General features: G+C 38.9%; 1 protein-coding gene across 6 annotated transcripts in view; it reads right to left on the bottom strand.

The window, feature by feature from the left end:
• Positions 1 to 13,887: 13,887 nt before the first annotated feature.
• UGGT1 (UDP-glucose glycoprotein glucosyltransferase 1) overlaps positions 13,888 to 22,734 on the bottom strand; it is a 111,310-nt gene continuing 102,463 nt past the window's right edge. For all 6 annotated transcript variants that reach the window (XM_081261700.1, XM_081261701.1, XM_081261699.1 and 3 more), the window contains 3 exons: positions 20,343 to 20,459; positions 19,814 to 19,979; positions 13,888 to 18,362 (listed from right to left, as the gene is read on the bottom strand). In XM_081261700.1, coding sequence (XP_081117826.1) covers positions 18,337 to 18,362; positions 19,814 to 19,979; positions 20,343 to 20,459 — 309 coding nt within the window. In that variant the 3' untranslated portion in view covers positions 13,888 to 18,336. The remainder of the gene's footprint in view (positions 18,363 to 19,813; positions 19,980 to 20,342; positions 20,460 to 22,734) is intronic.

Genomic DNA, 22,734 nt, shown 5'->3' with positions numbered 1-22,734 from the left:
TTTAATATTTATTTTTTAGTTGTAGTTGGACATAATACCTTCATTTTACTTATTTATTTTTATGTGGTGCTGAGGATTGAACCCAGGGCCTCACACGTGCTAGGCGAGTGCTCTACTGCTGAGCCACAACCCCAGCCTTAGATTCTCATATTTATATGGATATTTATAGCTGCACAAATGGATGTGAACAGGAAGGGTTAGGGACAGACCTGGGAAAAAGAGTTTGCCTCTGCGTACAGTCATTTTAGTAGATTAGGACTTCAACATATTTGTGGGAAACACAGTTACAGTCCATGATAGCTACTTCGCTTAATGACGTAGGAGGAGAAAGGGGAAGGCAAAAGATGTTGCTGTAGGGGAGCAAAATCCTCAGTTTTCATACTAGATATGTTGACAATGACAATATAGAAGTATGTTCTTGAAAATTTGGAGAATACTGGAAAAAACTGGCATAAAGAGTTGAAAAAGAGCAGGATGTGGTGGTGCACAACTATAGTTTCAGCTACTTAAGAGGCTGAGCTGAGAGGATCGCTTGAGCCCATGAGTTTTGCAGCCTACCTGGGAAACACTGGAAGAGCCCACCTCAAACAAACAAACAAACAAAAAGTCAAAATATATATGCCTTTGGATGAAGCAGAGTTGAATTGTCAACCCTCTGATTTCTTTTATTTTTTCTTTCTTTTTTTTTTTTTTTTTTTTTTTTTGTACTGGGGACTTAACAAGAGGCACTCTACCACTAAGCCACACTTTCAATCCTTATTTATTTATTTGTTCGTTTGTTTGTTTTGGTACTGGGGATTGAACCCAGAGGCACTCAACCACTGAGCCACATCCCCAGCCCTTTTTGTATTTTATTTAGAGACAGGGTCTCACTGAGTTGCTTAGGGTCTTGTGAAGTTGCTAAAGCTGTCTCTGAACTCGAGATCCTCCTGCCTCAGCCTCCCAAGCCCCCAGGATTGCCACTGGGATTACAAAGTCCGCCACTACGTCTGACCTTTATTTTTATTTTGAGACAGGGTCTCACTAAGTTGCCAAGGCTGGCCTCAAACTCAAAATCCTCCTGCCTCGGCCTCCTGAGTCACTGGAATCTCAGATGTGCACACTGCTCTCAGCAATCTGCTGGTTTTCATGTTTTTTAAGCACTGTTTGGTTTTTTTAAGTTTTCACGGTGGACATTGTGATGGACCTGCTAATAATCCACTCCTCTCTCCACCTGGGCTCCTGTGACACAGCAGCAAAGACACTGAGGGAATTGATCTCAGATCCAGAGGTGAGCTGGATTGATACCTAGTGACTGGCTGAAGAATAGAAGAGGCTTGTCCAGTCTTCTGGAAAGACCCCTCCTGACACTGAATAGCAAGTGGTCTCTGTGGGAAGCCAGGTTCTCCCACCATGTGGCAAGGAAACCTGTATGGTCACATGCTTTGGGCAGCCATCCTAGTACAAAGCTGATGGTATGTATGGGCAGATGGCAGGAAGAGCCTGGGACCTTCATGACATCTATGAACACCTGAGTCACTCATCCAGGAGACTGTCTTTGCTCTAGCTTCTGCTGTGGAAGCATCATCATATTTTCTGATTAGGGATGCCAGCCTGCAGGGGGTTTCCTCCCCTTTGCCACTGAAAGCATCCTATGAGATACAACTCCATTCATGCATCAAATTGCTAAAAGTAAAACTGTATTTTAAAAAATGGTACACACAACAGGGTCCTACTTCTGAAATGCATATGCATATGTGAATGTATGTGAAAATGTTGATCTCTCGAAGTGGAATCTTTATTTTTATTTTCTGTATGTAAATATAGTCGGTTTCCTGCATATCAAATTTAGTCGTGGGATCAGATCATTTTATCATTTTCTTCCCCTGTTTTGCTGATTGTCAACCTTTTCAAATTTTATTTAAAAAGTGGAGAGGCCGGGGATGAAGCTCACAGGGAGGGCTTGTGTTTAGTATATTCAAGACCCTGGATTAAATCTCCAGAACATTATTAAAATATAATAGTATAGTATAGTATATTTTCTAGTATTAAGGGTGTTGATAACATCCTTACAAATAAATTCGTATTTATAATATGGATATATTTACTCAAATATTACTAAGTCCCATTCAATATAAAGCTAAAAGCAAACAAAATTAAACAGAGACATCACAGGACAAAACTAAGACCAATCTCTTATGCATGTAGATGAAAAATTCCTCAATGAAATTCTAGCAAGCAAAATACAGCAACATATTAAAAGGATTGTAGGGGCTAGGCTGGGGCTCAGAGGTAGCGCACTTGCCTGGCATGTGTGAGGCACTGGGTTCAATTCTCAGCACCACATATAAATAAATAAAATAAAGGTCTATCAACAACTAAAAAACATTTTTAAAAAAAGGATTGTATTTCATGACCAATTGGATTTATCTCAGAAATACAAGTTTGGTTGAATGTTGAAAGAGCAATTAATGCAACTCACCATATCAAGAGTATAGAGAAATAACATCATTTTTATGTCTCAATAGGCATAGAAAAAAGCATATGACAAATTCAAGAGCTTTCATGATTAAAAAAAAATAAACTAGGAATATAAGGGATCTTCCTCAATAGCATTAGTTAACATCATCCCTTTTTGGGGGGGGCAGGGTACTGGGCATTGGACCCAGGAATTCTCTACCACTGAACTATATCCCAGTTCCCCCACCTTTTTTAAAAGGAGGACACAATGTCTTTATTTTATTTTTATGTGGTGCTGAGGATCAAACCCAGTGCCTCATGCATGCTAGGCAAGTGCTCTACCACTGAGCCACAACCCCAGCCCCCCTTTTTGTTTTTTAAACTGAGACACAATCTCACTAGGCCTGAGCCTGGCCTGGACCCTGTGATCCTCCTATTGCTGGGATTCCAGGTATGCACCACTTCCCCTGGCAAGGGCTAACATCATTGTTAATGGTGAAAGAGTATTTTCCCAGGCAGAAGACAAGGATATCTGCTCCAATCCCTTCTTTTCAAAATTGTATTGGACATTCTAGCCAGAAAAATTACAAAATAAAAATAAATAAAAAGCATTTAGATTGGAAGGAGAAAGTCACCCTGTGTTTATTCACAAATGATATTATCCTGTGCAAAGAAAATCCAAAAGGAATCCACCAAAAAAAGAAATTAGGCCAGCAAAGTTACACAATGCAAAGCTCAATATACAAAAATCAATTGTAGCCAGGCATGATGGTGCATGCCTGTAATCCCAGTGGCTGGGGAGGCTGAGGCAGGAGGATCACAGGATAAAGCCAGCCTCATCAACATAGCAAGGCCCTAAGTAATTCAGTGAGACCCTGTCTAAATAAAAATATACAAAAGGGCTGGGGATGTGGCTCAGTGGTAAAGCAACCCTGGGTTCAATCCCTGTTACAAAAAAAAAAAAAAAAATCAATAGTATTCATACATATTTACAATGAACGATCTGCACATGAAATTAAGAAAACAATTTGATTTACAACAGCAACTAGAGGATAAAACATTTACAATAAATGTAACAAAATAAATGTAAAATTTACACTTAAAGACTATAACACATTGTTCAAATAAATTAAAGATCTAAATAAATAAGTAGAAAAATAGTCCATGTTCACGGACTGGAAGAATTGGAATTATTAAGATGGCATTTTCACCCTGTTATGGTTTGGATGAGAGGTGTCCCCCAAAGCGCACGTGTGCGACAATGCAAGAAGACTCAGAGCAGAAATGATTGGGTTATGAGACCCTTAACCCAATCAGTGAATTAATCACCTGATGGGACTGAGTGTTAACTGAAGGCAGGAGGGGTGTGGCTAGAGGAGGTGAGGCGTTGGGGTGTGGCTTTGAGGTATATGTATCTGGCAAGTGGAATCTCTCTCTCTCTCTCTCTCTCTCTCTCTCTCCCCCTCCCTCCCTCCCCTCTCCCTCTCTCTCTCTCTCCCTCTCCCCTTCTCCCTCTCCCTTTCTCCCTCTCCCCCTCTCCCTCTCCCTGTGTCCCTCTCTCTCTCCCTCTCTCCCTCTCCCTCTCTCTCTCCCTCTCCCTCTCCCTCTCCCTGTGTCCCTCTCTCTCCCCCTCTCTCCCTCTCTCCCTTTCTCTCCCTCTCCCTCTCCCTCTCTCCCTCTTTCTGCTTCCTGATCATCATGTGAGCTGCTTCCCTCTGCCACACTCTTCTGGCCATGATGATCTCCCTTGCCTTGAGCCCTGAGGAATGGAGCCTGCTGTCCATGGATTAAAACTGTGAGCCCCAAAATAAACTTTTCCTTCTCTGCAGTTGTTCTGGTCAGGTCTTTAAATCACAGCAGTGAAAAAGCTGACTCAAACACACCCAAATTGATGTACAGGTTCAACCACAATTCCTATCAGAATCTCAGATCTATTTTTGCAGAAAAATTAAAATAGAATATCAGAAGATACAGAGTATTCAAAGCAAACTGAAAAAGAACAAAGTAGAAACACTAACACCTCCCAATTGCAAATCTTATAAAGCATTAGGGTTTTAGTCAACTCTTTCTTGCTGTAACAAAAATACCTGACATGAACCACTTAGAGAAGGGAAAGTTTATCGGCTCACAGTTTTTAGAGGTGTAGTCCATGGTGGGCCAACGCCATTACTTTGAGCCCAGGGTGAGGCACAACATTATGGTGGAAGTTCATGGTGGCAGAATACTTCTCCATATTTGGTGGCCAGGAAACAGGAAGAGAAAGGGTAAGGGGCTGTAGGGAAGATGAATACTTCCAGGGCATGCCCCAAGTGACCCACCTCCTCCAGCCACGCCCCACTTGCCTACAGTTACCATCAAGTTCATTTAAACAAGGACACACTGATTAGGCTACATATCTCACAATTTAAACATTCACCTCCTGCACTAATCATGTCCATCTCACAATACAAAGTTCATCTCCAAGAGTCCTGAACAGTTCCAGCATTACACAAAAGTCCAAGTCCAAAGTCTCATCTGAGACTCAAGGTAGAATCTTGACAAGGATCTCCTGTCAAAATCAAAAGCAATTTACATATATTCCATATACAATGAATGGCACAGAGTAAACATTCCCATTCCAAAAGGGAGGAAGAGAACACACAAAGAAGGAATGGGATCCATGCATGGCTGAAACCCAGACAGGCAAACTGTTCCTATGAGTCTGCGTATAGCATCTAGGACTTAGGGTGTTGAGATGTGCTCTCCAAAGGGCTCAAGCAGTACTGTTTAGCCTTGTCTGTGGCAGCTTTCATGGTATATTTCAATCTGGATTTCTCTGAAGTCAGCAGTTTCAGCAGACTGTCCATGTATCTCCTAATTCCTGGAATCTTCATTTCAGCTTCACATATCGCCCTCTCAGGGGCAGTCCACAGGGATGTGGACCCTGCTACACTTTCTACAGGCCTTCTTTTAAAATCTTAGTGGAAGCCTCCCTGAGCCTTTAACTCCAGCATCCTGCATTCCTGCAGAATCAGCACTGTGTGGATGGCACCAGGATCAACCACCAACTCAGGTAGTAGCTGGACCCCCCTTGGATCATAGCTGCAGTGGCCTCTGAGGGCTCGGGTGATTGAGCATGATGAAACTTCCTAGACCCCTAGTTGAATAACTCCATGATCTCAAATGAATTTTCCATTCTGCATCCTTGAACCTGCAGTGGGTGTGGTCCTTACAAATTCCTGATATGCTTTTAAGCCATTTTTTTTCTATCTGTGCAAAATACTTAGCATCTTTTTGGGGGCTGTAATCTCTTCAACAACCACATCTTTTTGGTCCCAGTTTTACCCAGACTTTTCTGGTCAAATTGCAAGTTTTCAAACCCTGTTTCAGCTCTGTTTTTCAATTCCTGATTGTCACAGTAAACCTGGCTGAAAGATGCCAGAAATATTCATGTCACTGCCTGAATGCTGGGCTGCCTTGAAATTGGTTCTGCCAGATTAGTTAGTTCATCATCTTTAGATTCAGCCTTACACAAAGTTTCAGTACATGGACAAAACGTAGAGAAGTTCTTTGGCCGAATATGAGTGGCTTCTAGTCCAATTCCCCATAGAATCCTCATTCCACTCTGAAACTCCATGAGCACAGTCTTTACTGTGTGCATTCTGGTCTTTTGAGCTCTTACCAGAACCATCCATGAAGTTCCACTTACAACATTCTAAGGCTTATGCAACCTTCGTCTCCAGACTTTTCCAAATCCTTCCTGCTAATCAGCTCCCAAGGATTCTGAACCATATGGTCAGACTAGTCACAACAATGCACCCACTTCTTGGTACCAATTCCTGTGCTAGGCAGCTTTTTGTCACTGTGACCAAAATACCTGACACAAACAATGGTAAAGAACGAAAAGTATTTGGGCTCCTGGTTTTCAGAGGTTTAGTCCAAGGTGGGCCAACTCCATTGCTTTGTGCCTGAGGTGAGGCAGAATATCACGGCAGTAGAACTGTTTCTGGTGGTGGAGGAGCACGGCTCCATTCATGGTGGCTAAGAAGCAGAAGTATCACAAAAAAAGATAAATTCTTTCAGGGCATGGCCCAAGGTCATGCTCCTCCAGCTGTGTCCAAGCTGTGGACTGATTAGGTTACATATCTCAAAAGCTAATAATTTAATCTCTGAATATTCCTGTACTGACACAGGAACTTTGGGGGAACCCCTCATACCCAAACAATAACATTGGCTGAGTTTATTTCTAAGTATTTTATGCTCTTTCATGCAATATAAGTGGAATTTCTTTGGGGATTATTCACCAGTAACATACAACAATACAACTGACTTATGTTGACTTTATATCCAATAACATTACTGAATTCATTATTTTGTTCTAATATTTTTTGGATTCATTGTGATTTTTCTACATATAACATCATCTGTGAAAAGAGATTACTTTTTTAAAAATTTTTCCATTTGGACACTTTTTATTTCTTTTTTCTGCCTCATTTTCCTGGCCAGAACTCCCAGTACCACGTTGAATAGAGGTGATAAAGTGGACATCCTTGTCTTGTTCCTGATCTTTAGCTTTTAGGTTTTTATTATAGAGTATAAAGTCAGCTGTGGATTTTCACATATGGCCTTTATCATGTAGAGAACGTTCCTTTCTATTCCCTGTGTGAATATTTTCATCATAGATTTTATCAATTACTTTAATTCAATCGAGATGAGCACATAGTATTTTTCCTTCATCCTACTAATGTGAAATGTTTATTAAAATGAATTATTTTTGTATGTTAAACTTCCCTGGTTCTGGAAAGAAACAGCTCTTGCTCATGGTATATAATAGGACTTCATATGCTTCAGAATTTGGCTTGATAGTCTTTTGTTGAGAATTTTTCATCTTCCAAGGTATATTGGCCTCCAGTTTTCTAGTAGAAATCTTGTCCAGCTTTGGTATCAGTGCAACGTCAGCCTCATTGGTATAGGTGGAAGTTAAATGTCACCCAGAGGCCCATGTGTTACACACTTTCCCCCCAGAGTGGTACTATTGGAGGTAGAACATTCCAGAAGTGGGGCCTATTTAAAGGTTTTTTAGGTCATTGGGGGAATGTCCTTGAGAGGGATCCAGGTCCCTTCCTCTTCCTCTTTTTTACTTTCTGGTTGTGAAGTAATTTTCTCCATCATGTGCAATCTGTCATCGCCATCCAGAGAGAAACACCAGAGACCTAAAACTATGAACCAAAATAACCTTTTCCTCTTTATAAATTAATTTTTATCAGGCATTTGTCATAGTAACAGAAAGCTGACCAACACTCATAGATGAATTAGAAAGTGTTCCCTCCTCTTTTTTAGGTATTTAAGGATTGGTGTAGGTTCATCTTTAAATATTTGGTATAGTTTACCAGTGAAGCCATCTAGTCTTGGGATTTTCTTTGTTGATAAGATTTTTAAAAATTATTTTATTTTATGGTATAGGGGATTGAACTAAGAAGCGCTCTACTACTGAACTATATACTCAACCCTTTAATTTTTTATTTTGAGACATGGTTTTGCTAAGTTGCCAAGACTGGCCTTGAACTTGTGATCCTCCTTCCTTATCCTTCTGAGTTGCTGGGATTGAGTTGCTGCCAGATTATGTGTCACCATGACTGGCCAGGAGGCTTTTAGTTACTAGTTTAACCTCCTTACTTATTATAGGTCTGGTCTGATTTTTCTATTCCTTCTAGTGTCAATTTTAGTGACTAGTATAATTATAGGAATTTCTCTTTCAATGTTGATTACCCAACTTAATGGCATAAATTGTTCATAGCATTCTCTTATAATACAGTTTATTTCTACAAAACAGGTGGTAATGTTCCATTACCACTTCCATTTTTTCATTTTGATTATTTGAGTTCTGTTTGGCAACCTTCTCAATATTGTTGATGTTTTCAAAGAACCAACTTTTGGTTTCACTGATGGTCTCTGTTGTCTTTATTATCCTCTATTTAATTTATCTCTGCTCTAATAAGCATGATTCCTTTCAATTTTCTAGTTGTATTTAATGTACTCTTCTTTTTCTAGTTCTTTAAAATGTACAGTTAGATTATTAGAATGTTAATTTTCACTTTTTTGGTGAAAGTTCCAGTTCTCCTTCTAATACTGATTGAAAGATACTTTGCATGATTTCAATTTTTAAATGTATCAAGATTTATTTTAGAGCCTAACACATGGTGTGCCCTGGAGAATGTTCTATATGAGCTTGAAAAAGAACACATGTATTCTGCTGCTGTGTTGGGTGCTCTGTAGGTATCTTTTAGGTCTAATTGGTTTAAATGGTTGTTCAATTCTTCTATTACACCCTTATTGATTTTCTGCCTGGATATCCTATCAATTTTGAAAATGGAATATTGAAGTATCCAACTATTATTGTACAACTGTTTCTCCTATCAATTCTGTATATTTTGGGGTCACATGTTTTAGGTCTATGTTGTTAGGTGTGTGCATAATTTTTCCTAGATTGACCTCTTTTTTTTTTTTTAAGAGTTTTATGTTTAGTATATAATATTCTTTTTTTGGTTGAGAGGATTTTTTTTTCTTCCAGGACACAAATATATGATTGCACTGCCTTCAGATCTCCAAGATTTCTGATGAATATTCAGTTGTTAAATTATTTGTATGTGAGGAGTGTCTCTCAACACTTTCAAACTTCTTTGAGTCTCAACAGTTTGGCCATGTGTCTTAATGTAGATCTCTTTCAATTTGTGCTTTGAATTCATTGAGCTTCTTGGATATATAGATTCATGTCCCCCATCAGATTTGGAGAGTTTTCGGCTATTATTTCTTCAAATAGTTTTTCTGTTCTTCTGTCACTGTCTCCTCTTTTACAACTCCTATGATGCACGTGACTTGGTGGTGTCCCATAAGTCCCTCAGACTCTGCTCATTTTTCTTTACTCATCTTCTGTTCTGCTTTCCAGACTGGATAATTTCAATTATCTTGTTTTCAGGTTCTCTGATCCTTTTTGTTCTGCTTGCCCAAATCTGCTGTTGGAATAAATATTTCATGTCAGTTATTATACTTTTCAGTTCTGGATTTTCTGTTTGGTTCCTTGTTGTAACTTCTCTCTTTTATATCTTCACTTGTTCATACATCATTATTCTGCTTTATGTTAATTCTTTGTGTTTTCTTTTATTTCACTGAATACATTTAATGCAGTTGATTTAATTTCTTTTTCTAATAATTTCCATGTCTGGACTTTTTCAGAAATGGCTCAAATTATTTTTTTTTCCTGTAATGGTGCCATACTCTTCTGTTTTCTAGTACGTTTTGTAATTTTTATTGAAAAAATGGACATCCGGGTATTATTGTATGTTAACTCCGGAAACCTGATTCTCCCAGAATTTTTTGCTTATTGAGGGTAGAGCCAAATAAGCATAACTTTTCCAAACTACTTTTTTTTTTTTTTTGCAAAGTATGTATTTCTTGTTATGTGTGGTAGTCTTGAAGTCTCTGTTTTGTTAGCTCTATAGTCAGTCAGCAACCTGAGGACAATTTCCCCAAATGCCTGGCTCCAACATGAAAAAAAAAAAAAATGGTGCAGAGGGTGGGGGTCATACCTCTTTAAATCTTCTGATAGCACCAAGTAGCCCATTGCCACCACTGCCAAGAGGAAACAAACAAATGTCCATGTCAGTTTCTCAGGGTAGCCAAAATGCACAAACCTAAAATTTTGGAGATCACCACTGCCTACCCTGGTATCAGACAGGTGCTCCAAGAATGCAGGCTGCTATCCCTGTACCAAGGAAGCACCCAGGAAAGGGGGTGGTAGTTAATTCATGCCTCTTCCTTCATGAAGCACCCCCTACAGGTTCTAAGTGTCTGAAGAGGTTCCAGTGTTCCCAAACAGTTGATTCCAATTGATCTTGCCAGATCAGTAGATGATTCAGAGCAGTGATCACTGTAGACTTTTGTGGAAATTTGCAAGCCATCATTCCTGCTTCATATATTCTTAAGTTATATAATTAGGTACATACCCACAAGCACATCATAAAGGCATTTTGGTCCATGACAGACTGCATATGTGATGGAGGTTGCATATTCTACTACCCAGGGATGTCTTGTCTGTCTTAGATGTGTAAGTATGCTTTCTGATGTTCACATAATGATGAAATTACCTAATGACACATTTCTCACAATGCATCCTCATTGTAAAGCAACACAGAACTGCTTAGGTTATTGATTTATTGATTAATTGACTTTTATCATTAAAGGATGCCCTTCTTTTTCCTCTCGTAATATTGTCTTGAAGTTCATTTCATCTGATATATAACAGTTACAGCAACTTTCTTACTGATAGTATTGGAGTCATGTATTTCTTGATTTCAACTTATTTCCACTTAATATGCATCTCTGGTAAACTGCTTCTTGAATGTCAATCTGAAAATCTTAGTCTTTTATTTAATTTATGATGTAATCATTGATATCTTTCAATCTAATGGCTACTAGTTAGCTATTTGTTTTTTCTATTTATCTTCTCTAAACTTCTTTGTTCTTTTTCTCTTCCTGCCTTGAGTTGATTGAGCTTTATGTTTTGGGTTTATTGTTGTTGTTATTTTAAAATTAGCATTGCATTCTAAGTTTTCTGCTTTGGGGTAATTATTGTGTGTGTGTGCATTATGATTTAATCATTCACACATAATTTAAGTATCTTACAATTCAAATTCCTTTATGCAATTGTCATATATTTGTTATAAACCCCACAATATACATATCATTTTTGCTTTATGAAATCAATGGTCTCTTTAAGAACTGAAGAAAAGAATAGCATATTTACCCATATATCTACTATTTCTTTCCCTCCTGTAGATCTGAATTTAATTTTGGCATCAATTTCTTTTTATCCTAAAGAACATTTTGCATTTTTTTGTAGTGTCCATCTCTTGCAATGAATTCTGTAAGTATTTATTTGCCCCTGAGTTTTATTTCACCTTCATATTTGAAGAATATTTTTCCTGCATATGGAAAACGATTAGCTTTTCTTTTTTCAGCATTTTAAAGATGCTATTACACTGTCATCTGTTCTCCATTTTTCTTAATGAAATGTCAATTATCGTTCTCATTGTTGTATCAGGTATTTTTTGTTTTCCCAGCTCCCACTTTTTAAGGCTGCCCGCCAGCCCACCCCGCCACCTGCTGTACTGGGGATTGAACCCAGGGGCCCTCTACCACTGAGCTATGTCCCCAGTCCTTTTTTTATTTTGAGGCAGGGTCTAGCTAAGTTGCTTTCTTTCTTCTTGGTTTTGTGTCATACTGGTCTCAAACTTGCAATCCTCCTGCCTCAGGTTCATGAAGAGCTGGGGTGTGTGCCACCATGCCCAACCTTTTAGAGATGTTCTTTCTCTTTCAGCGTTTGGCTACAATGTGACTAGGTGTTTCTTCTTTATACTCATGCATATCCTGCTTTAAGTAGAAGGGGATGCTGGAGGTGTAACTCAGTGGTAGAAAAGATGGTTACACGGTTGAGGCCCTAATTTAACCCTAGTGCCCACAACAAGGACTGCACACACACACACACAAAGAGGTGTTAATAAAGGCGAAGAGAAACAGTTTTACAACTTTGTTATGCTCATAGTCCCCTGGGGAGAAACAGCATGCCAATGCAGGGCCACTCAGGGGAAGTGAGGGAATTGGCTGGGCATAGAAGAAATGTGTGCAGGATCCTTTTTATCCCCGAGGAGGGAGCGGTCTCTGATCGTCTACACCTGGCCATGTGGATGGCAGGGTGAGCACCCAGTATAGGAGGTGGCTGAGGGTGTGAACTTAACTGGTCCTCTGGCCTCTAGCCAGGGCCTCAAAACTGGGTCAAGACAGCATTAAAAAATACAACCTATTACAGGGAGTTACCGAGATGCTTGGATTCCCAAGTTTGATATTTTAAATCTTAACTTTTTAAAAAAATGGCCATATTTCTCTAAATACATTTTTTTTCTTCTGCCACATTTTCCCTCCTTTCCTGGGACTCTAGTTACGTATTTGTTATATTTTCTCACAAGTTATTGAATCCCTGCTCATTAATTATTTTTAATCTTTTTTAAAAATTCTTTGTTCTTCAATTTGGATAATTTCTATTAAATTGCCATCAAGTTTATCCATCTTTTTTTCTGTAGTGTTTTTGTTGTTGTTGTTTGTTTGTTTGTTTGTTTTGAGTTAGAGTGGGCCTATTTATTTTGTCTCCAGTCCTAGGGCCTTAGAACCCAAGTTCTAACATACGGTATTTAAGAATAAGTACACAGGAATAAAACAGAATATGCTGAAGGTCCACATCTGAGTTTTCAGTAAAAAGCCTGAAATATTTATCAAGTCCCTCTAACTTAATGGGATACAAATTCCCAACTTTTCCTCCCCAGTGCCCAGTACTTACTGGAATCTTGACTTGGTTTTTCCAGCCTTCCCAGTATTGCTTTCCACTGGACCTTTTAGAATCCTGCTGTTTATGCCCAGTGAAGGCAGCTGAGGGCTCCAGGGGAACATGTAAGGCAAATTCTGGGAGTCTGGGGCTTCTCCTTCTGGGATTTCCCCCTTCAGCTTCCAGCTACTCAGCCAGCCCTAACCTACCTTGGTCCCTCATTTTATGTCCTATTTCCTGTGAGCCACAGAAGGTACATTACTTTAAATGGAAATTTTGCCCAATGTATTTCTCTTCTTTTGATAGTTGAAAATTCAAATGTGGTCTTTAGGACAGCCAGGCACAGTGGCACACGCCTGTAATCCTAGCAGCTTGGGAGGCTGAGGCAGGAGAATGTCGAGTTTAAAGCCAGTCCCAGCAAAAGTGAGACACTAAGCAACTAAATAAAATACAAAAAAGGGGCTGGGGGCTGGGGGCTGGGAATCAGTGGTCAAGTGCCCCTGAATTCAATCCCTGGTACACTGCCACCCCCAGCTCCGAAAATTTTTCTTTTAAATTTTTCTTAGTTGTAGTTGGATAAAATACCTTTTTTTTTTTTTTTTAATTTTTATGTGGTACTGAGGATCGAACCCTGCGCCTTGCCCGTGCTAGGCGCTCTACCGCTAAGCAATAACCCCAGCCCCAAATATTCTTGTGGACCTATACAAAGTAGGAGCTCAGAGAACTGGTAGAATAAACAAAGACCATGCCACCCTCTGAAGAACTCAGCAAGAAGGCAAGGCCCAGCTATTTCTGATGCCACCTTGTCTTAAGGTTTGGCTCCCTCTCTACCAAAGTTGGAGCTGTCAGGGCTGCCTGCCTGCTAGATTCTGCCTGGGGCAGCTCCTAAGAGGTTTGGGGCCTGGAGGGGACCTGGGTGCTACCCAGAGAATCCATAGCATTGGCTGCAACCAGAACCCAGCTGCTAAGTGAGACAAGACTTCAGGTAGAGTCCTCCATCCCGTCACTTCCTGTGCAACTTCTGTCACATGAAGGAGTTTGACTTTATAGATTTGCCCTTCCTGGACATAAAAACTGAATGACTGGCCAAACAGTTTGAAAGAAGAGAGGAAAAAGTTTATTGTGTTGAGCAGACCTTATTTTCATTACAGTATCAGGAAATTCTTTCTCAATTCCCTTTGGATGCAGAGATTCTGCAGACATTTAAAACCCCAATGCTGTTCCCAAGCAAGGGGCAGGCAGCACCTGAGCATGATGTTGCATTTAAAGGAACAGGATTACAGCAAAGTAGCATGATTTATAAAGATTTTTAAAAACTACATGATTTCTTTAAAAATTCTAAGCTTTACCTCCATTTTCCCTGTTTACCTTATTTCCATGGATAATTGGTGGGAAAACATGGTAGTTGATACTCTTTTGTTCCAAATTGTCAACCTTGGTAATTTGCCTTTTTGTTTTTGTTAAGAGGAATTGTGCCCATTTCTTTGGAAAATCTAAATTGTGACAAGTAAGGCAATGCATAAATACAGTTAAACCTTCCCCCATCTGGCCTCAGCACTGCTAAGGAATATGAAAGGCTCAGGAGAGGGCCTCTTGCTTGCAAAACATCACTGCAGAGTTTAAACTTTATGGACTTCTTCTGGGAAGCATGCAACTGCTTGAAGCTAATTTTGTGGTTTGTTCTGGCAAGTTCTTAGCATTCAGTGACACCCTGGGGGAGAGAAATCCTGTACTCAACTCACTGACTCACTACCACTATATGATACATAAGTGCTGTTTCTGTAATATGTGGAGGAATCACAAACCAAATAATGAGAAATGTGTATCCGCCAGATACTTTGAAATACCAGTAACAGCCTGAGCTAATGATGTCTAATTCGCCTGAATTAAATCAGATAATTACCAAAGTCCTCATTAAGATCTTTTTCTCACTACATTAAGGCAGAAAAAATATGAATTTAAATAAAAAACCATTACCTTACCAAAGTAGGCATATGACAAGCTATATTTCAGTTGATTACCTCAGATTGTCCCCAAAATTCCCTCTAAAATCAAGTACTTAAAACACTAATTATTAAAATTACATAACAATGGAATATATATTTAAATAACTTTGCACATAATACAGTCTCCATTTTTTTGTTATCAAGACAAAGTTCATCAGGTGGCTGGACATTTCCACTTCTATTTCCATGAAATTCTATCTAGAAAAATGGATCAGCTCTCATAACTCCTAAATTGAACTATTTTTTAACTTACGTCAAATTAGGAAGAGCAATGAACAGCAATCTTAGAAAAGGACTGCTTTCATGTAAGTAAAAATGTATTCATGGGGGAGATGGGAGTTAGGGAGTCACTTTTTTTGTGGGTAGAATTCAGGTAGTGTCCAAATTAAGGTGTCAGAGAAGTATACTTCTTACCTAAATTAGGAATTCTTTCCTCCCTATCACCTGGGCCAGTCTTTCAATAACTGACTTCCATCCCCAGCCCTCAGCCTTCATTCAGGGGCCCAGTCCCCCAAACCAGGTAAAAGTTATTCAAGCAGAGTTTTAACAAAACTCAGAACAGGACAGGATGTAAGAACAGAAGAGATTAAGCTCCATTTATGCAAATTGTTTCTTAATATACATAATTCATGTAATCTGCGTCTCCCAGGAATCAAACACAATGCATAGGCCTATCAGATAGCTTAGATATGCACACATCAATATGTTCAACTTGAAATGCAACATTCTGACAGACTCACAGTCAATCTTATAGAAAACCAACATGCTATCACTGTCCATGTGGGTAAGTATTCAGCATATTTTTAACCAAACCCAGGAGTCCAGAGACTCTGATGGTGGCATGCCCCCCAGCCAAGAAGTAGGCAGTGATGTCAATCACATATCACTGTTCACAGAACATAAAAACAGGCTCACAGTCCTGCATGTCACATTATTTCATATTACTCTGCCAACTGATTCATAAAGGAAACTCTCTACTATGGCATGATGAAAAAGAAAGAAAAAAAAACATTACATACAAATGTTTTCTAAGAACAATGTGCTGTGATCAGTTCCCTGAAGCTAGAACATTCTGCACAATCAGCTCTTGCTTCTTGGAAAATAAAATTTCTTAACTGTTTTTTTAGTCACAGAATGCTTTCTCACAGTAGAGACAACAGCAAAGCTGATTAGGATCCCATTTTAGTGGCAACATCCTTTCCTGGAGCATTTGTTTAATTTGGAGAAGTGATTATGCCACATGCAGCCAGGAAAGAAACTGGCAGAAGGAAGGTCTAGACCACTCTAGAAGCTGGGCCTCACATAATCAGCATCAGCTATTAATAAGACAGATGTCAGGATGGTGACAAAAGAGAGGCAATGAATGACATTAGGACACACACCCTACAGAGAATACATTTTACTCTGTATATCTTTCTTCCATGCAGAATAAGCATAAGACCAGAGAGCCGGGAGAAGGATGGCTGGTGGGAACAGCATTTAAAAGCATGTCCCAGTGACTCAAGCATTTCCTACTCAACCTCCCAGACGACACAATGGGAAAATGCACATTTCTTCCCACAGTTGTAGACAGCAGCTGCAGCAGTCTCTCTGAAAGCTTAACTAAATGTGAAGATGAAACCTGGACAAATGTTTCTTGATTCCACTGATCCTATTCCTTCAGCTGCTTGGACCAGGCGAGAGGTGGGGTGGGGCAGGGTGAAATCATGCCACAGCCTTCGTCACAGCAGCCACTCTGAGTGACCTTTCTAGTCTCAGACAAACTTATCTATTGAATTCTCTTCTGAGTTTTCCCCTACCCAATTTTTAATGAAATAATGAAACCAGAGTCAAAAAAGCTCCTTCAGACTGACTAGGAGGCTCCTAAGCTAACTTCTGCATTTGAAAACAGAAAAAATTAAGTTACTTGTATTTGTGGTAAGATTGTGATTTTTTAAAAAGACTGCCCGTCAGCATGTTACCTGGCTCAGAAGGGTGAGGATGTGGCTATGCACTTGTGCCGGCTCATTTTTAAAATTTCTTGGTGGTGCTGGGGCCTTTCTCGTGTTAGGCCAACACTCTACTACTGAGTTCCTTAGCCTTTTTCATATTTTAAAAAAGCAGGCAAAAGAGGAAAGAATAAGCCTGTGTGAACTGGTAGGCAGATGTGGTGCCCATCAGTGCACAAACTGCTGAACTCCACGCGCCTGGGCAGAGATGGCACCTCACACCTGCTCAGGCCAACACCACATCCAGGAACCTAACGGCCCATCGGTTAGGAAAGGCTGCTCCTATGGGGCGACACTGAGCCACTGCAGTGAAGACACACAAAATAGACTAAAGGGCTGACAGTGCTTTGTGATGCAGTCAAATTGTGTCAGAACTAGTGTGGACTCAGTCATTTTCTGGAAGTTGAAGGTAACCAACAGATCTAAAGTAAAAGGGATATGGGACAGTGTAGAGAAAAATACAAGTTCTGAAGTCAGAATCCTTCCTCGACTTAGAAGCAGGAGCATTTTGGTAAGAAAAGTCCAAGCCAAATGTCCCCTGGGTCTGAGAGAAGTGTAAGCAGGAAAGGGCAAACAATACGGTGACCATCCTGAGGGAGCCCAAGCCCTCAGAGATGGATCGGATCACTAGAGGGACTTACTATGGCTGTGTCCAGTCAGGAAACTGATAACAGATGTTCTTTTAAGAAAGTGGGAGGAAAAAGTAAGGATTTTCAAAAGTACAAAAACTGTTTACAAAATAATTACCTAGAAAGTTCACTGGGACTGGGTAGAGAACAGGAATAATGTTTTCATTTCAAATTAGCCACGAAACTACTGATGGTTTATAAAAGAGGATGGCCAATTTCTAGTCTTCCTCCCCCAACACACAGAGCCCTTCTACTGTGCTATCTTCCCTAGCATCTCCCCAACCCACACCCATCCAGCTCCCAGATTAATTTGCTTAGCCACTGCACCAAGCCAACCTTAAAGATACATGATTGTTGGATGGGTTTCAATTAAACAATGATGCTAACACTTGGGAAAACAATGTGGGGTTGGTAAGGGGTGGGGAGAAGGGGGCTAGGAAGAAACATGTTGGCATAAACCTCCAGGTGTGTAGACCTTGGATAAGGCTTCTGCTGGCCTGAACCAGAACAGGTGGGCATCTGCAGTGCAGCCTGAGCTACAGGTAAGCTGAGGTAAGGAAGAACATGGCATCTCTGCTGGTCTCCTTCCCATGACAGTACAGCATGTATGTGATCATTTTGGTAAAAAAAGGACTTGTTTTCTTCCAGTTGCTGCTGCCATTTCTTCTTCTAGTGAGAAGACTGCTCTTTACAGAGTCCCAAAAGATCAGCCATTTGTCTTCCTCTGAGGTACAAATCCAATAGAGCCTTAACCCCCCAAATCCAGCATCCACTGGAAGTCAAAGTCAAATGCTCAGAATCAAAAGGTGTGGCACACCTGCCTAGTCAATTACCAGCAGTTGTATAGACAGATCAGAAAAAACTAACATTTAGTATAAAACTGTTTTTCAAATGGTGTCATTTCTTATCTTCTCCAGAGATCATAATTCTTCATGTTTCTGATATTCTATAGAGAAGGAAAACAATGGAAAATAAAACAGATTATCCTCTAGTTATAAAAGAGTGGGCATCTTTTATAACCTATGATTTGTACCCCCACCTCCACTGTATCACTTTTTCTTTAATTTTAAGAGCTTTAGTTTGATGTTTTTGAAAGCAAAACTAAAATAAAGGACACTTTTATTTTTAAAAACATTGAAACTGCCTGCAAACCCCATTCCAAATGAATTGTCTTCACCGTGTAGCGTTAACTTTCAGTACATGAGCAGTGTTTTCAGTCAGCTATCTTCTTTTCCCACTTATTATAATATAAATATTTCTCTACATATCAGCGTAGCTCACTTTTGGACGTTTAAACAGTTTTTATTGCTTTTGGTTTACAAATAATAATAAATTTCTTTATGTACATAATTTTTTTCTTGTGCTGAATTATTTCTTTAAGATAGATTCTCAACCAAGAATCTGAGGGCATAGCACTTTAAAGCCTGGTGATAAATACACTGCTTTTTAACAAGGGTATCCTAATACACAAAGCCTCGGGAAAGCACACACACAGTTCATCACCATCTTCCCCAACAAATGTGTCAATATGTCTACTTTTACTAATGACAGACTACTTTAACTTGATTACTGTTTGCTAAAATCCACTTAGTATTTGTGTTCTTCTCTTATTGGAACAGTGTATTCACATTCTTTTTCCATTTGTCTATGGAAATCCTTGAGGTTTTATAAATGAATTTGAATTATTTTTATAATGACTATGTAACATTTCAGCATCATAGTACAGTCTTCAGGATGTACAGGCAAATCATTCAGGTCCATGTTCTGCATTTGCTTTTATATATTAGTTTAAAGCAGAATAAACCTTAACTTCCTGAGCCTGGTTTATTAATAGTTTTTTTTTAAAGTCACTTTTGTATTCAAATGAATATTTTTCAAGTGACTACCATTCAATATAACAGGGAGAACATAGTATAAAGACTTAAGTCCTTGTTATACTTAGCTTGAATTAAATAGAAACATTTCATCCCCACCTCCGAGAACTATTTTAAAAAATCCATTTCCATATGCCTATTTTAAATAAATAATATATTTTCCAAATCAATACAATATTTTGTCTTGACCTAAGTTTGTTCATTCACTACTGCCTAAACTAAAAAAAATTGGGAATCTGAGAAGAGCTTCCCAAAATATCAGGCTTGGTTTCAATGGCACAAAACTCCTAAAGCTAAATAATAATCATGATTAAAGCATCCTTTTCCCCCCTCAACCAAAAGAAAGGAAAGAAAGGAGGAAGGAAGACAGGCAGGGAGGTGAGCAAATGAATTAATAAACATTGCATAGAAGGCAAAATGAAAAATAGACATTGATTGATGGAAGGATTCATCATTCTGTCATTTTTGCATCAAATCAGAAACACAGAAGAGCACTTACCCAAAGCCAAATGTCTGCACTTACCTTCTTGGCTCTGATTTTTTGTCTTCCCCTTATATAGTATTCCTATTTCTTTCTCTTTCTGAAAACGGTTCTGTAGCTGTTTGATCTCTTGATCATAGTCCTGCCACTCTGGGACAATCCGCACAGCAGCCTCCAGCTTGGGCTCTTTGGTCATTGGATTATTACACTGTAAAAACCAATAAACACAATTCAGCTGAGTTGAAGAAAGGGTGCATTAACATACAGAATCCAAATAAGTCTCTATTCTTGGACAAAATGAACAATACTGAGAATCTCAATGATATAGTCAGCAGAAGCAATATGGGAGTGGGCTATATAAAGCTGTAGTTACTTCTTCTATGAAGAAGTTGTGGAGAGCTGCCAGAAGGCAACAAAAGCAAAAGTCCAGTAGGAAAATTAAAAGGCACAGAAATGAGCCAGAAGACAAGAGTGACTCAGCAGTAGGTAAGTCCCGAAAACAGTCCCATCTGATGCTAGGGGAGTTAGCTACCTGGGCGGGTGAAGAAGAAGAACATCATAGACAACTCACCAGATCAATGGTTTTTGCCCTTTTCTTAGAAGCATCATCACACCATGTTTCACACCAAAGCCATTCTTGAGGGAGGGATTTGATTGGCACCTGATGGATCATGTTATTGGGCAAATCCTGTTTGGTAAAGAAAATAAAACACAAGAATCTAAAGTTCTGGAGGAAATTTAAATAAATGCATTGCAAAGCAGTGATGTTAGATGTTCACTATGCATCCCATACCAAACATAAATGTTTAGAACTAAAGGGGTCCTCACTAAAAGACTAAGAGAAATTAAGGAATTTATTTATGGCATTTTTTGAAATTTCAAAATCTAGAGAATCCATGAGCAACTGAAAACTCTACCCATAATAAACAAGAGAAAAATGCTGGCTTATACCCACACTTCCTTCTATGGAGGCGATAATAAGAAAAATACTCCTGCTTACTTTTGAAAGTGAGTATAGAGAGGTGGTTCTTAAAATTTATAGTTTTCAAAAAAGGGAAGCTCTGAATCCTTCATGTGTTGAGCTCAGCTCCCAAAAGGATGAGGCCCTCATTTTTCAAGTTTGTCACAATAAAAATGTTCCATTGCCCTAAGACTTACACAGAACAAAACACTGATGGAATAAAGCAAGGCTCTGGGTTCAATCTTTAGAAGAAATGAAAAGAAAGGAAGAAGAAGGCACTTGAAGGCATGGGAGAGCTAAAGGGACACTAAGAATTATGGGGACACAGGAGAAAAGAGACCCACAGAGATAACTCTAGAACCTGGGGTTTTCCACTCAGGGCTACATAGTTTAATAAGGTTCCCTGAGGCTTTTAACAGCAACTCAGGCCTAAGGTAACAAATATTTGTATATAAGGCCTGTGGTGGCTGAGGGGAGTTCTGGTGAGACCAGCTTTGGGCTGGTGTACTAAAGGAACACACCCTATGATTAGAGACAGAATCAGCTCCACTAGAGACTGTCTAACTTCAAATCATCAAAATCCTAAACCTGGATTAAAATCATCCTGGACAACTATGCCCCCAAGTTTCTGACAGAATAAAACATAAATTCTGTTGAATGATACCATTAATCTAGGCCTCAAATTATCTCCATAAATAATTGGGCAAAAACAATGACTGACACACTAAAAAAAAAAGAAAAGATACATGAGAGATGAGAACAGGAATGGCAGACAAGAAAATAAGATCCATGGTAGCTCCATAATTGATACACACCAGATATCACACAAAGACTTGAAAGATATTCACTATGTACAAGATTTAAAAATTTTAAAATGAGAATTTCAGCACAGAACTGAAAACAAAGATATCTAAATGAGAACACACAGCCAAAATACCATAACCAAAATAACCAAAAACAAAGACAAAGTTAAATAAATTAGATAGCAAATAATAAAAATGAAGCACAGAAAGAAAATAAGGGAATAGAAAAAAGGATGTTGGAGAAATTCAGAGTTCAATAACAGAAGTTTAGCTTACGTGTAACTAGAATGTTAGAAAGTAGAGAATAGGACAGGAGCATTACAAGGATATCACAGGGAATTTTCCAAATCCACTCAAGAGATTTAAGAAACCCTAAGACATTGTAAGAAAAATCAAAGTGAAAAAGTAGGTATATATTGTAAGGAAATCTGCTGAAAGCCAATACAAATGTTAAACAGAGCCAGAAGAAAAACAAATAATCTCCAAAGGAAAAACAATTAGAGCAGTAAATAATGTATAACGGAAATATTTGAAAAAGATAATAGAAAGGTAAATTGTATTTAAAGTTCTGAAATACTAAATAACTGCCAAGCTGCAATTTTAAAGTCAGTGAAAATGTTCTTCAAGAATAATTGCAGGGCTGGGGATTTAACTCAGTTGGTAGAGTGCTTGTCTTGCATGCACAAGACTTGGGTTCAATCCCCAGCACCACACACACACACACACACACACACACAAAAAAAAAAAAAAAAAAAAAAAAAAAAGAAAGAAAGAAAGAAAGAAAGAAAAGAAAAAAAGAATAAGTGAAAAAGAATGAAGCTGGATGGACCCTTACCTTGTATGATATATAAAATTAACCAAAAAATGTTTAAAAGACTTAACTGTAAGAACTAAAACCAAAAAAATCTTAGAAGAAAACACAGGGGAAATCTTCACGACACTGGATTTGGCAAGATTTTTTTAGATGTGACAGCAAAAGCACAGTGGGGTTGGAGGTGGTAGGGATTAAACTAGGACTTAGCGTATACTAAGCATTACCACTGAGCTACTCCCCTAGCCATGCAACTCACAATTGATAATGGGTTAATATACAGAATATAAAGAACTCCAACTCAACAATAGCAAAATCAATTAAAAATGGGCAAGATACTTCAACAGATATTTCCCCAAAGATCATAAACAAACGGCTAACATAAATG

The sequence above is a fragment of the Spermophilus citellus genome (assembly GCF_964194105.1).
Source record: "Spermophilus citellus genome assembly, chromosome: 11".
NCBI lineage: Eukaryota > Metazoa > Chordata > Mammalia > Rodentia > Sciuridae > Spermophilus > Spermophilus citellus.
Note: the sequence above shows the minus strand (reverse complement) of the source record. Positions and strands in the feature narration are given on the sequence as shown.